The sequence below is a fragment of the Ciconia boyciana genome, chromosome 10 (assembly GCF_034638445.1).
Source record: "Ciconia boyciana chromosome 10, ASM3463844v1, whole genome shotgun sequence".
NCBI lineage: Eukaryota > Metazoa > Chordata > Aves > Ciconiiformes > Ciconiidae > Ciconia > Ciconia boyciana.
The window spans coordinates 43,839,005-43,853,098 of NC_132943.1; the positions used below are offsets into that span (position 1 = coordinate 43,839,005).

The 14,094-nt window shown below is 46.3% G+C and overlaps 1 protein-coding gene across 1 annotated transcript in view; it reads right to left on the bottom strand.

Moving 5' to 3' along the window:
* Positions 1-6,113: 6,113 nt before the first annotated feature.
* Positions 6,114-14,094, bottom strand: part of NDUFA10 (NADH:ubiquinone oxidoreductase subunit A10) — a 42,723-nt gene continuing 34,742 nt past the window's right edge. The window contains exon 10 of the mRNA XM_072874875.1: positions 6,114-6,795. Within this exon, the coding sequence (XP_072730976.1) occupies positions 6,727-6,795 (69 nt within the window). The 3' untranslated portion in view covers positions 6,114-6,726. The remainder of the gene's footprint in view (positions 6,796-14,094) is intronic.

Here is a 14,094-nt window from a genome sequence, read left to right on the forward strand (position 1 = left end):
CAGCCCTGCCTGCAAAAACTGCTGCCTGTCCCCTTTGCCTCCCACTAGAGACCTGCACTGGACATAGCAGGGCTGTGCTTCACCCCATCTCACCTGCCCAAAGGGAACCAGAAGGTTACATGGGAGCAGCCCCAGGACTCACCAACCTGACCTTGCTTTGCATAGGTGAAAACTCAGGGCTATCCACGGAACTGGTGGCAGGGTCTGAAGCCGCTGACAGGATTTGGGAGTTACTCTTCTCAGAGATGCCCAGTGGTAGGTGCAGGTCAGCAGAGAGCTGTCAGACATACTGGCGCATGTAAGGAAGCCATACTCAGAAAACTGAACACACCATCTCCACCCCACTGCTCTCCATCACCACCTGGAGAGCAACACAGCATCGATCTGTCCCAACACAGCAATGACCTTTCATGGTCCTTCACGGGGAACTGCTGCAAGCAGCAAGGATCCCACCTCTTGAATTAATACACTGGACGAAGTCACCTGAAAGCAATGCTTGAGCTGAAGGGTCAAGAAGGGTCTGCTCATCTCCCTAGTCTTGCCGGGGGACTGGTGGTTGGTCTGTACCACCAACTTACAACCTAGCACAACCCAGACTGTGACCAGGAAGCAGCAATTAGAGCATCAGCTTTGATGCCTCACTCCAGTTTAGTCCCTCACCTCCCTTCTGCTCTGTTGAGCTGCAGTATCTCTTTCTCACTGGTGCTCAAAGCAACCACCCTAGGGAGAAGTCAGCAGGGATTTGAGACCTCTCAGACCATGGCGGCTTTGATTTCTCTTTCTCATTGAAGGTACAGCCCCTGCCCACATCAGCCTGACTTCCAGGACCATTTCAGCTGGCAGGACAAGCCTGGCTCACCCACCTCACCTCCCAGAGAGCACAGCACAACAGAGGGAGCGGACAGAGTGAATCAGGGCTGGAGCAAAGATTAAAGCCGTGCCACGGTTTTGGCCATGGTCCTACCACACATATCACAGGCCAGAAGTCCAAAACCTGGCTAACACTGCACTAACCCCGCACCTCGCTTCCACCCTGTCCTGCCGCAGGTAAGGCAGGCCACCTCGGCCAGCCCCCAGAAGATGCCGTAACTGCTGATAACCTGCAGAGATCTCTCTCCCTCCCAGTTCCCAGCAATGACCCAGCAGCAGGCAGCTCTTTCAAACAGGAGATCAAAACCACGTCTAGGTATCAACATTAATCCTCAAAGGAAAACAGATCAGTTGAATAGCTCCGGCTTTAAGTGTTGCAACCAGGACTGTATTCTGGGAGTAGGAAACAGCTGCTGCAGCAGCCAGGGCTTCTAGGAAGGCAAAGCTAGGACAGACAGACTCCACACTCCTGTCTCGGCCACTGAGCACAACAGGAGCCTGAGTTTCACCCGCATCCAAAGATAAAAGCAGCAAAGGACTTTGTCAAGTTCCTCCTCCTTCAGACGCCCAGGTCTCTCCGTAAGCAGAAACCAGAACCAAAAAGCAGCAAATGGAGTAATGGCAAATCCCACCCTGGCTCAGTGGTGGCTCCCACCAGTTTCTGAACACCCTCACCTCTTATGGGATGACAAAAGTCAACCTTGTCTCCCAAAACACTCAGAGACGATGGCAGGCACCAGCAAATGGGCCCAGCCTGGGGGCCAACATGGGCCATGCCAGGGCCGGAGAGGTCATGCCTACTTCATCTTAGCACTGTTCTGTTCAGTTTTTTGCATGCATCAACTCCCTTTACCCAACAGAAACTCTAGTGTGAACTTTATATGTAAGAATTTCATCCCCAAAATGGAAGTAAACTTCCACACAAAGCAGCAATCTGTTTGGACCAGCCTTCTTTTAAGCAAGAAGAGGAACCAGAAAAGAGCAAACCTGTACATCATTAGCTCAATAAATCATGCTTACATCCCATTTCTTGAAATGCAGAGTGGCACTGCTGTGCTATTCTGGCCCCATAATGCAGCACAACCCTGTCCCCCCAGAGCTGGTTCCCCACTTTCTGCCAGAGCCCCACGAGCGCTGAAAGGAGGACACCTGCAGCAGCGAGATAAGGAACCCAGAGAAACCAAAACCATTGCTCTGTCACAACTTTTAGCCCACAGCTGGGAGAAGCACACTCCCATTTGGCATGCCTGCAACCCCCCACCCAGCCAGATCCACCAGCAGTCCCTCCTTGGCCACACTCGCACATCTCCCGCCTTACACTTGTGTGCGGAGCACAGCTGAGGGCTGGGAACACTCTCCTGTAGGTGCAGCAGCCCGCACGCCAACCAGCGGATGCAGCCTTTGTCCCCCGTGCAGCACCACTGTCTGGGATTGTGTCTCCAGGCCATGCTCCATCAACTGCTGATCCACGAGCAGGTGGAGGAATGAGGTGTGGTGTCTGCCTTGCCCAGAGGGAACCTCAGCAGCTGCCACAGATTTCCATGCTCAGCTATCTTTGAAGATGCTCGGTACCCACTAAGCTAACTGAGACAAAGTTTTCTCAGGCAGGCAAGATCTAGGTATCATTTGTACCTGGAGTTTTTGTTTGGGAGGGTGGAGAACACCAGCAGGAATCAAATAGTCAGGAGTGGTCCCATCAGATAGAAGCAGCTAGGCTGGGCTCCAGCACCTGCAGAGGAATTACGCAGCACCAGGAGGCAACACACTTGTTTTGATCTTGCTGTGAATATGTATTTGGCAAATGAAGACTTAACGCTGGGAACTGGAGCAGAACCTGCAAGTTTCATGCCATCCTGCCACCTGCGATGCTCACGCGATGATGCTATCTGAGCAGCAGCTATGTAAAGAATGCTGCCCTCTTATCAGGGTTAAAAGGGTCAGAGCAAATTAAGTGCTTCTCACTAAGTGACTACAAGGGGAAATAGTTTCCCTTTCTCAGGAAAGCTATCTAGCATGAGCTCCTTTCTCTGGCATGATAGATCTCTCCACCCAGTTTTGGATGACACCAAAACTGGAGCGAAGCAGTCTCCTGGGTGGCCAAGGCTTTGCTCATCACTGCAGCGAGACTGAGACGTGGCACCTTCTCACCAGTGCACAGAAAGACCAGGTGGGACCGCAGAGCTGTGCCTTTCTGCCAGGGAAACCTGGACCCTACCTCCCTTCAGGCCCGAGGAAAGCATCAGAGCACACAATTTTGAATGCCTATCCCATCTTTCAGTGTTTTTATAAAACACTCTTTCACAAATGAGTGTTTTATAAAACACTCATTTCGCATGCGAGCTAAGCAGGGTCATGGGAAGCAACACTGTCAGATGGGCTCAGTTTTGACCAACACAGATGGGAGCTCCCAGGGCGACGCACCTCTGAGAAGCTTGCCCAAGATCACATGCAAGTCAACAGGGCAGGAACATATGGAAGAGTCAATCCTCTTCATTGACCTTTGGACCTCCTTTTCTTTCAAGACCTCCTTTAATGCAGATGGCTTTTGAGGTTCTCCATAAATGCTCAGCTTACACTAAACCTGAGCAGGCACATTTCTGGAGAGCAGCCTGTCAGGTTATGGTGTGCCATCCCACCTCCCCTCTGCTCTGGTTGCTTCCATTAACTTTTGCACAAATTATTCATTTTGCCCAGTCTTTTGTAAACAGCATTTGAAGCCAGCTGGAATTTGTTGTGCACCTAAATTACACTTGCTCAGCAAGCTCTTCCACAGAAGGGATTCATTTCAATCTTCGCCTGTGGTGGGGGCACAGCAACGCACACCCTTCTTTTTCACCGCAGCAGCTCTTTCCTTTCACAGAACTGAAGCAGCATGGTTAACATCCAAACCTCACCACTATTAAAACATGAAAATTACACCTTGAGGGAGGAAGGGGAAGAAACACACTGGATCTCTTAATTGTAGCCCTGGGCCAAATGTCACTGCCGAAGAGCACAAGGTGGGTAGGGGCAAGTGAGGAGTCAATACCTCAAGCTGAAGTGCAAAGCATGAGGCAGCTCAGGCACATGCAGGTATCTTCAGCTGACCTTGTCACACCCCAGACAGTTTCAGCTGTCCCCCAGCTGACGAGGAAGCTATTAATGGACACATTGGGAAAACACACTCACAGTCAACCACAGCAAAGGCCAGAGGGGGATGGTTAAGAGGCCAAATCTGAAACGCGGTAAGCCAAGTTTTTAGAGTGGGACAGGTGTTGGCATGAAATCACAGGTTCCTGAGGCTGAGAGGCAATCTTCACAACCTCATCTGAAGCTGCAGCATGTCAAGCCTTCGTTTTGGTGGCAGGACCCATTCCCACCCACCTCCTCTTTCCTTTCACCCCTCCTGGGCAACTGAAAAGTGAACCCAAGGGGGAGTTAGTCACTGGACTGACTAACTGCAGCCATCGGGAAAGCTGGTGGTTCTGCCCATAAAATGTGGCCAATGGCTATAAGTGAAACACCACCATTCCCAGGGAATCTGCCTTTGTAGAGCAGGCAGAATTAAGCATGGGACATGACAGGCAAGAGGCAAACTTCCCCATGCATTATCATAGGCAATGGGAACTCAGGATAAGAGGACAGACTGCAGATGGTATCACATGCGCACCTACACAGAAGTGTGGAGAAGATTTGAGCCATTTTATCTTTTCCAATCTAATATAAAGAACTGGAGATAAATTCATCCAACTGGCACAGCGTAGTCTTCAAAAGCCGAAAACTTTACAGCTGGTTTGCTAAGAGATGTTTTTTTGAGGTGTTGGAGTGGGAAGGAGGGAAGAAAAAAACACAGCTAACGTTCCTTCCTACAGCAAGGGGAGAGAAAGTTATTTCCTTCACAGATTTAGTTTATAAACAGCTTTACTTTTAAAGTAGAGTTAAAACCGGGATAAAAAAGTATGCTCAACATGCATTTTGTCATACCACACTACTTGCCATACAAGCCAACACTGCTTTTCCTGACTGGAATTAAACTCCTTTACATCCAAAGCTCAGCTCAGCTCTCAGCGTGCTGCTGGAGCAGGCAGGGAAGGCTCTTAGAAATACTCTGCACCCCACTGTGCCCCACCATGGAAAAGTTGAACACAACAGCTTCACCAGCACAAAATGCCTTTCTAGGAGATCCGACACCAGGTTGCATGCACATTGCCAAGTGAATTACAGCACCTGGAGAACACAGCAATACTGAGATGCAGGACATCTGTAAAAACAGATCTGGACTACTCCAAAGGGAACCCAAAGCCACAACAGATGTTCTTTTCATCTCCACACGCATTACTGACTGCTGCAAGATGGCACTCTGGACAGGTAAAGAAAAGCTAACACTAATTCCTTAGGATCTCATTGCATAGGAGAAGACAACAGTGGCTCAGGCTGGCACATCCTCAGGCATGAGAGCACCAAGATACACCTTCCTGAGGGAGACACGGGATAAGGAAGCACACTGCTGAGCTGCACCACACATAGGTCCAGTGCGCCGACAACCAGCCTCTGGAAGGTGAAAATGCACAAAGATCTTGCAACTGTTCAAAAAAAATGTACAGCCTCGCAGGACTGACTACACCAGTTCTGCTGCGTTTTCACACAAGTCCAAGGCGCAGGGCTGGCCTTGCACCCCAGCACTTGCTCGTCATTGCAAAGCCACCAGCTGCAATAGCACAGGGTGGCAACGTGGCACCAAAGCAGAGTCAGTCCTTTTGCGACCAGACGTGAAACTCTATAAAGCCATAACACATGGAAACAAAGAGCCAAGAGATCAGTGAGAAGAGCTACATCTCTATCCCACTGCTCATTTACTTCAGTATCTATCCAGGCCCCCAAGGCTCTTGTTAAAGAAGTCTTTTCATACTAGTTTTGATACGGGAAGGGGCATGGGCAAGACTTGGCTGCTTAATTCAAAGGCATTGCCCTGAATACTGGAATGCCTGGCAGCACTTTTACTCAGTGATTGAAGTAGTTGGCCTCTTGCTGGAAATGCAGAATTACTGCAGACTAAATCTGGACAGCATTGCTTGAACCAATGCCAAGGTGCCTCGTTTGTGTAACTAACTAATAGCAAATGAATCATTTCTTTAAAAAGAACTCCAAGTTGGACTTTCAGGGATTTGCAAAAATAATAATTACATTTGTCTTTTATACCCAACAAACATTTTGATCTATAGCGCCCATTCAAAGGAAGAAGCTATGAGTACAACTGCTGGCAATTATTTTGAATATTTTTTTATACTTTTAAGCATGGATATTTTGCTGTTTAAATTGAGATTAACACGTATTTCCTTCTCTCAGTGAAGTTTTTTAAGCTTGCCTGCTTTGATGCTGATGTCCAATAAGAGGCTTTCAGAACATGATGCAAATGCATTTTTTTTCGCATGTGCACTCTTCTAATGAAACTAATAAAACACCATGCATGACAGAGCAAGAAATTAACTTTGTGAGAGCCAGGAGGATACAGGTTTAATTTCTCTTGATTCAGCAAAACTACAATAATCCTGTGTAATAATATGCCACAGTCTTGATGAAGAGAAAGTTCAGCATCAATCTTAAGTCTGCCCCTGTAATACCAGATCACTTTGCTATCACTCATTGACTATCAAACATCCGAAGACAAAGCACCCTGAATTCATCAGAGAAGAACAAACCAGAATAAAGTGATTTCCCTTCTAGGAGTCTATTCTCTTATGCTGTAGCTGGAAGATGATTTAACCAGCACTTTCTTCGCGCTACACAATTGATGCAGAGCAGGCACACTGAACTCGGCTTCTTCTTCACTCAAGTACTGTGGTCCATCGCAGTTAGGGCTCCAAAGGGAGGCAGATCTCATTTCAGCCAGATCCACTTGTCACCAACATCAGCATTGTAGCCTTGCCTAAAATTGCGACCAGGAAGCTAGAGAAAGCAGAAAGTTCAGTCAGAAACATTTCTCTTTTCACTCTTTATGGAAATTTTTAGATTCTTTACAAAGTGCAACGTGATTTTTTTTTTTTTTTTAACAACATAATGATTAGCACTTGTAGAAAAGTCAGTCCCTCCAAAAAATTTGAGCTGTGCAGCTGGGGGGGGGGGGGGGGCACAAAAACCACTATGCCACAGTATATATAAAAACTAGGCCAATATGTCAACAGCATATTCCACCTGGATTCATCCAATTCTCCACTACACACCCATGTGCCCAGTTTTAGTAAGAGATGACCCCGCTAATCGTAGCATGTAGTGGAGGAATTGAATCAGTCAATAGAATCTCATGCCAAGAGAGGCACACATTATTAAATACACAAAATATTTCATGCATGAAATACAGAGTTAATTACCACATTAAATTAAACCATTCAAATGAAATTGCATATTTAGCCTTCAAGAGCTGAACTTAACTTTATTAAAGCAAAAGCAGTATCTGCCTGTCTTCATAAGCAAAGCCAGCTACTAGCTGGAAAAACTGAAGTTTCTCGAACCCCATACCCAAATTTCACCGGTACCCTGGGACCTAAGCAACAGCCTTCACGTGCTGCCTCTGAACCTCGCTGACCTTTCAGGCTGCAGCTCTTCTGGGCAGACCCTTAATGCTGCTGGGAGTAGCCTCTGCCTAGGCAGCTCGGACACGCAGGTTAAGCCTGACCGACCTTTCTGTACCCGTGGTTCCCAAACCAGGGCTTGGGGAACCCCAGTGCTGCCACACAAAGTCACTGCTCCGTACAGTTCGTTACACATCTTTGTACACGAGACAGCAGAGGGCTGGGGACCACAGCGGGAAGCCTTTCCTTCCGACAGCATCTCAAGAGCTTGGGCTGGTTGTACAGGTCACAAGAGCATCACGCAAGGAGGGGTTTGAGCCTAGCAAACCAAGAAACACACTGCAGAGGGAAAGGCTGGATGGACTGGAGTGCTGGGAGGGGGACATCAGATGTACTAGGAAAGCTGAAGGGTCTGCACCCTCACCGGGGAGGGAAAGCAAATTATCACAGAGATGAGAGCAAATGGAGGTGAATAGCAGTAGCCTAAACAGAGTCTTGGCATTTGGGAGTTCAAGGAGTTGTGTCTAGACCTAGAGACGAGGATCTGTTACCTCCAAGTCTGTGAAAGGACACGAGACGCTGAAGCACACAGCCCCCTTCCTGGTAGTCCATCTAAACACAGTTTGGTAGCCAGCCAAACAGGTCCCACAACTCAAGCCCTCCACAAGGGTTCAGGAGGAAGAGGATGCACAGCTGTGCAGATCGTGCATCGGGGCAGGAAGCCAAGCCTGGCCCTCTCAGCCTGCTGCCCCATGCAGCCACACTGCAAAAGCACTCAGGCAGCATTACAGACACAAAAATTCAGCAGCCAAGCTATTCTACCTTCAGCTTTAAAGATTTGGGAAAAGAGGCTGCTTAAGTAGCAGCCATTTTAAGGGATTACAGACACAGCACACAGGACTACAAGAGAAAGCCTGCCAGTACAGTTAAAATAGCAGACTCCCCTTACGCAGCGTACGCGCTCTCTCTGCGGGCGAGGAAAGCGCTCCTCCAGGCCAAGCACGCTGCATCGGGTCAGCGAAAGCATGCTTATGAGAAGACTCACCACAAGCGTGCCAACAACGCTGTCATCAAAATCATCTCCTACCAACTTGCTTTGCAAAAGCAACACAAATTTTTAGTGCAGTTTCAGCCTGAATAAACATAAACCAGGCTCTGTACCCGCTAGATAACTAAGCCATGGGAACAAAACCTGCCAGCAACAGGATCAGTGCATAAAGTAGCTACTTTGGCAATTACTCTGAACTGAGTGATCCTACAGAGGAAACAGATGCAGATACATTTCAATCTGAGTCTCAGGTGTTAAAGCAGTCCCCATCAGAAAGTACTGACCATGACCTGAAATGCCAGAGATGGTTAGGTCCTAGTTCCAAAAGCAGAGCCTATCTCCAGAACCTCTCTTCCTACCTCCAGGAATGAGAGAGAACACACAGCATTCATCTTTGAGATACAATACTGGAATCAAGAAGCAAACCACCATGAAAAAGCAAATTAGTTTTGTGAGAAAGTCTGAAGCAAGCAAAGATGCTGTAATAAAAAACCTTCCTTTAAAAACAAGCTATCGGCTGGGAGCCTTAGCACAGATCATCTGCTCATCTCCACAAAAACACTGGTTTCACACAGGACCCCTGACTTGCACAGTTTTTTGGAAAGGAAAAATCATCAGGACGAGTATCCTGTTTGAGAGCGCTGCCCCTGCAGAGAAGCAAGACCCAGTCTTGATAAAATCTATACTCAGGCCACAAAAACAGTTATTTAATCCAGGATGAAGCTTATTGTTTTGAGGAGGGGGGTAAGGGGGGGGGGTAGTTGAAGGTCAGAAAATATGACACTTCTTTCCCTAAAACATCAAGCTAACAGAAGACTTCTACCTCCTTCATTAGACATTCCCCACCCTGCCTTGTCACAAGCCATTACAAGCCATTCTTGATCGTTTTTTCTAAGGTTTTTCATTTAAAGTTGTCTTTAATGTCTTGTCTAAATATCAGAAGAAACCATGCAGTCCTGTTAAGAGTTACTCCTGCTGAGTAAAGAGGAGATGTGAGATGAAAATAAATGATTACTATCTCTGCCCCGCAAATTTACAGTGGTGAGCTAGGGAGGACATCAGACCTGCTGTGACCAGCCTGTATCTATTAATTCTAACACAAAAACAGCTCTCCTTGGTCCTCTCCAGGCAGCGCATAATTGGCCCTTTGATACTTCAAGAGATTCCCAGATAACTACATTATTAAAGCAACAGGAGCTCTCTGGGAAAATATGGGAGTTTACAGTTTTGTTTCTGGGTAAATCTGCCCTCTTTAAAAGATACAATATCAATCCCAACAGAATTCAAATTCATTGTCCAAAACAAATTCCCCATGTGCCTTTGGTTAAAGACATGCAATACATCAAAGCGAATTTTATAGTAAGTATTCATCCATACTCCATCATTAACAGTGGGCCTTGGCAAGAGCAGCTGAGTTTTGGGATATGTTACAGCCAAGCTTTCAAAATAGCCCAAAAAATGGGAAGAGGAAGGCACAGTAAACAAACCCTGTATTACCTAGCAAGCAGAATGATGTGATTTTATGTTCTGCACGCTATCTGCACCAGGTACAAGTAACACAGATGACTTCCCGAGAACAGGCTCTTCAAAGCTCACATTTTACAGCCATGTCCATAGTAAAAAAGCTGCACAACTAGGAACAACGTAGTAGGTCTGTCCCAGAGGGGAGGAAGCTGGTGATCTTCTAGCACTTAAGCATTTAGAAAAATATTGGAACAGGAGTGTCATTCCTGTTCTTGCAGTCTTCTGCCTCCCCTCCAGCTCCTCGCAGGCCCACCTCCTGCCAGAACAAGCATTTGCTCAATGTCACAAGGAGCCTGGACTAAACCAGCCAAACAAAAAGCGTTGCAGCGATGCTGCACAGCGTGTCTACATGGACTGAACAGCATGATGCCAACAAGAAGAGGCCCTACAGTACCCATCCTCTCATCTCTCTGCTGCACAGTCCAAGCCAGCTCTGCAGCTTTGCTGGATCATTCCACAAGCTCAGTCAACCCCCTCGCCCAGCAAGAAGCTATTCACTCCTTCTGGCTGGGTTAGTTTTTGGTGACTCTGCAAGCTCAGACAGCCAAACACATACCAGACCACTGCAAAGAGTAGTGGTGGAAGCACCAGAGAAGACCTGGGGATGCGGGGCAGCTGGTAGGATGTGCTTTTTTTGGTGACTACAAACAGTTAAGTTGGTACTCCAAACTGCACCCAGCTGAAGTTCCCAGCCTGTTCTGCCCACGGCTGCTTAGCCAGCACAAGGGCAGGGATGGGAACAAGCAGTCAGTCCTGAGGCTGCTGGTATTGCAGCCAGAAGAGGTAAACCATCCAGCCTAGAAAAGAGATGATGGAAGGGAGATAGGACAAAACTCCACATAACTTGCCAGTAGCTGGGAGAACACAGAGAGGGACTGAATATTCACCGTTTCTTCCAGTACAAGATACAGGCGCCATCAAATGAAGCCAATGGCTTGAAGGACTCCTTGCCGAAGGATACTGCTGACAAAATTTAGAGGGTCTCAATGGGAAACCAGGGAAGTACTTGAAAGTGACTTGCATTTCCCACGAGATTTATGCATTTCAAGTAAGTTTCCCAGTCAAAACTCTAATGAAAGTCAGCAAGGCCACATCATTTGCGAGTGGCTGGCACATTCACAGGACCACTCCATGCTTGTTACCTTCAAATCACACTTGAGTAAGACCAAAGAAAAGGTGTGACTTAATGGCCACGTTAAAAATAATAGTGCATCCTATTACACATGATTAATTATTAACAACACATTTCCACAGGCAAGTAAAAGGAGTAGCATATAGGGTCAAATAAATCCCTTCAAACCCTCTTAGGTCCTTCACTGACATCAGCCCAAAGAGACCTATGGAGCACCAAGAGGCAGAGAAACCAGTTGACCGTCACACCAAAGCTGAACCATCTTTCCCACAAAAAGCAAGAAAAGCCATGTTATCACAGCAGCCATCTAGACACAGACTTTGCAACACAAGAATTAAGTCTCTGCCCTCAAGAGCTTACAACCGAAGCAGCACTGAACAAGCAAACGGGAACAGAGATCCCGCTAGACAAGCCCAACAGCTCACACGTATCCCTGCGGCAGGAGGTAAACACGAGATCCTGCAAGGTCACTGCCAAGTAACAGACTTTTCCACTCCATGGAAATGGAAGTGGATGAGACAGAGAATCAAGTCTTGGTCTGCTGCATTACACTGTGCAGAACAAAGTTGGCAGCAAGGATTATGTCAAGAAGTATGCAATAAAATCCACCGCACAGAGCATGAAAGTAATGAAATGAGTTGTACCCAAAGGTAGAGCCAGCTCAAAAGAATGAAACTGCTCAACTTTAAAAGAGCATCAGTAAAAAGATGAAAACAAGATCATCTCATCAGTTAAATTAAGAACTCTGCCACAGAAGTGTCTGTCAAAACTATAAACATGATGAAAAGCCCTATAAAGTGGTATAGGCTGCAGAGTAGCAACAAACAGCCTCAGCCAGCTGTTTGCTATACACAGCGGCTGCATTTCATAGCTCCTCAAAATAATTTCAAACCAGACATGTACAGGTAGAGCTCTAGAGAGTTTTAACAATCTGAAAAGGTCTACATCCATCAGTTTAGAGTCTTTCTTGTTTTCCAACATTTCAGGAACAAAAAGAATTACCATTTTTTCCTTCTATTCCTGTGCTGCTTTCTACTAATGGCTGGGCTTCACAGCTAAAATAGATCTATAAATAGCATGTTTTGAGCAGTGCTGATCAAAGAGCACTTAAAAACGGAGTCATTACTCTGCAAGCATGGGCTCATTCATCAATATCCAAACCTTTTCATTTAGTGGCTGTTTATAATAAGCATAATAATAGCACCTTCCATCACTGTTGTTAGCGAAGCCTACTGCTTTTTCCAGTAGAAATCCTGACTTCCAGAAGTTTATCGTCAGTGTTTGTTGTTGGCACACATCTAAAATCTGAGAGAATCTAAGAGCACGTAGCTTCATATATTGGCTGTATTCTGGAAGGGTTTGGTTCCTATGTTCCAGAGCAACAGATAAAAAAGGGGAGGGGGGTGTAACACCCCCCAAACACACACTCAAGGTGTATATGGTTTGGTTTCCAAAGGATTGGCATAGATAGATGTTTGTTTACAGCTTGACTCCTACCATTCTTTACTCAAACAACATTCTTAATGCTGTTATGTCGTGGTTTAACCCCAGCCAGCAACTAAGCACCACACAGCCACTTGCTCACTTCCCCCACCCCCGGTGGGATGGGGGAGAGAATCAGAAGAGTAAGAGTGAGAAAACGCATGGGTTGAGATAAGAACAGTTTAATAATTGAAATAAAGTCAAATGATAATAATAATAATAAAATATACAAAGCAAGTCATGCACTATGCAACCACTCACCACCTGCTGACCGATCCCAGCCCGTCCCCAAGCAGCGATCGCTGCCCCCCAGCCAACTCCCCCAGTTTCTATACTGGGCATGATGCCATATGGTATGGAATAGCCCTTTGGTCAGTTGGGGTCAGTTGTCCTGGCTGTGCCGCCGCCCGGCTCCTTGTGCGCCTGGCAGAGCATGGGGAGCTGAAGAGTCCTTCACTCGTGTAAGCACCGCTTAGCAACAACTAAACTATCAGTGTGTTATCAACATTATTCTCATACTAATTCCAAGACACAGCACTGTATCAGCTACTAGGAAGAAAATTAACTCTATCCCAGCCAAAACCAGGACATGGTAACATTCATTATAGCCCAAGTAACAAGAGTACTCAAAAGCTTTACTGAATTGAGGTTAAAACAATTCCAATTTACTGAAGTTATTCAAGGAATGTTGTCCTACCCTTCGTTCATTCATTTAAAAGACAAGACAGTAGAAATCTTTTGGAAAGAGAAGTGTCCATAAGGAGGACACAGAGTATTTCTTTAAAGCTGAAGTATTTTTTATTTCAAACAACATAAGTGAGCTTAAGTAGGAATCTGATCTGTAGAAATGAATTTGCAACTCAGAATTTGAACAACTACGAACACCATAAACAATCTAATGTATATCTCTAGCCTTGCTTTTGCAGGACAGCCAAGAATAAGCAACAGGGTACGGCTAAATATTTTGTTGCAGCTTTTTTCCACAGTGCCTACTTTCCCTAGTAGCAGAATAATAGCTACTTTGGTTTTTCTTGGCAAATGTGTTAGAAATGCCAGTTACCCACTACAGAGTGCAAACCTACCGCAGGAAAAAGCCAAGTAACTATACCCAAGCCAGATAAAGTGTTATCCTAACTGTAGGCCTGTTTTTCTAACTGGACAGGTAAAATGCAAAAAGCCTCTTAAAACAGCTTTCCTGATGTTACATCACTCAAGGTAGCAGCAGGTCTTAGCAATGCCAGCTCTACATTACAAAGCCCAAAAGCACATCTCGGCATAAAAATGGTATCAAGAAACAAGGACGATCATACACTAATGCCATCCCAACCAAAACTGTACCACCACACCAGCACAGTTAAACACCTCAAACTGATACTATTTCACAGTTTAAGACTCATGGAGATGTTACCCCTGAGAAGCTGGAGCAAAGCAGGGAGAGCGAGAAATAAATCCAAGTATTCCCCCCCCCCCCTTTACTGATTTGCCAAAAC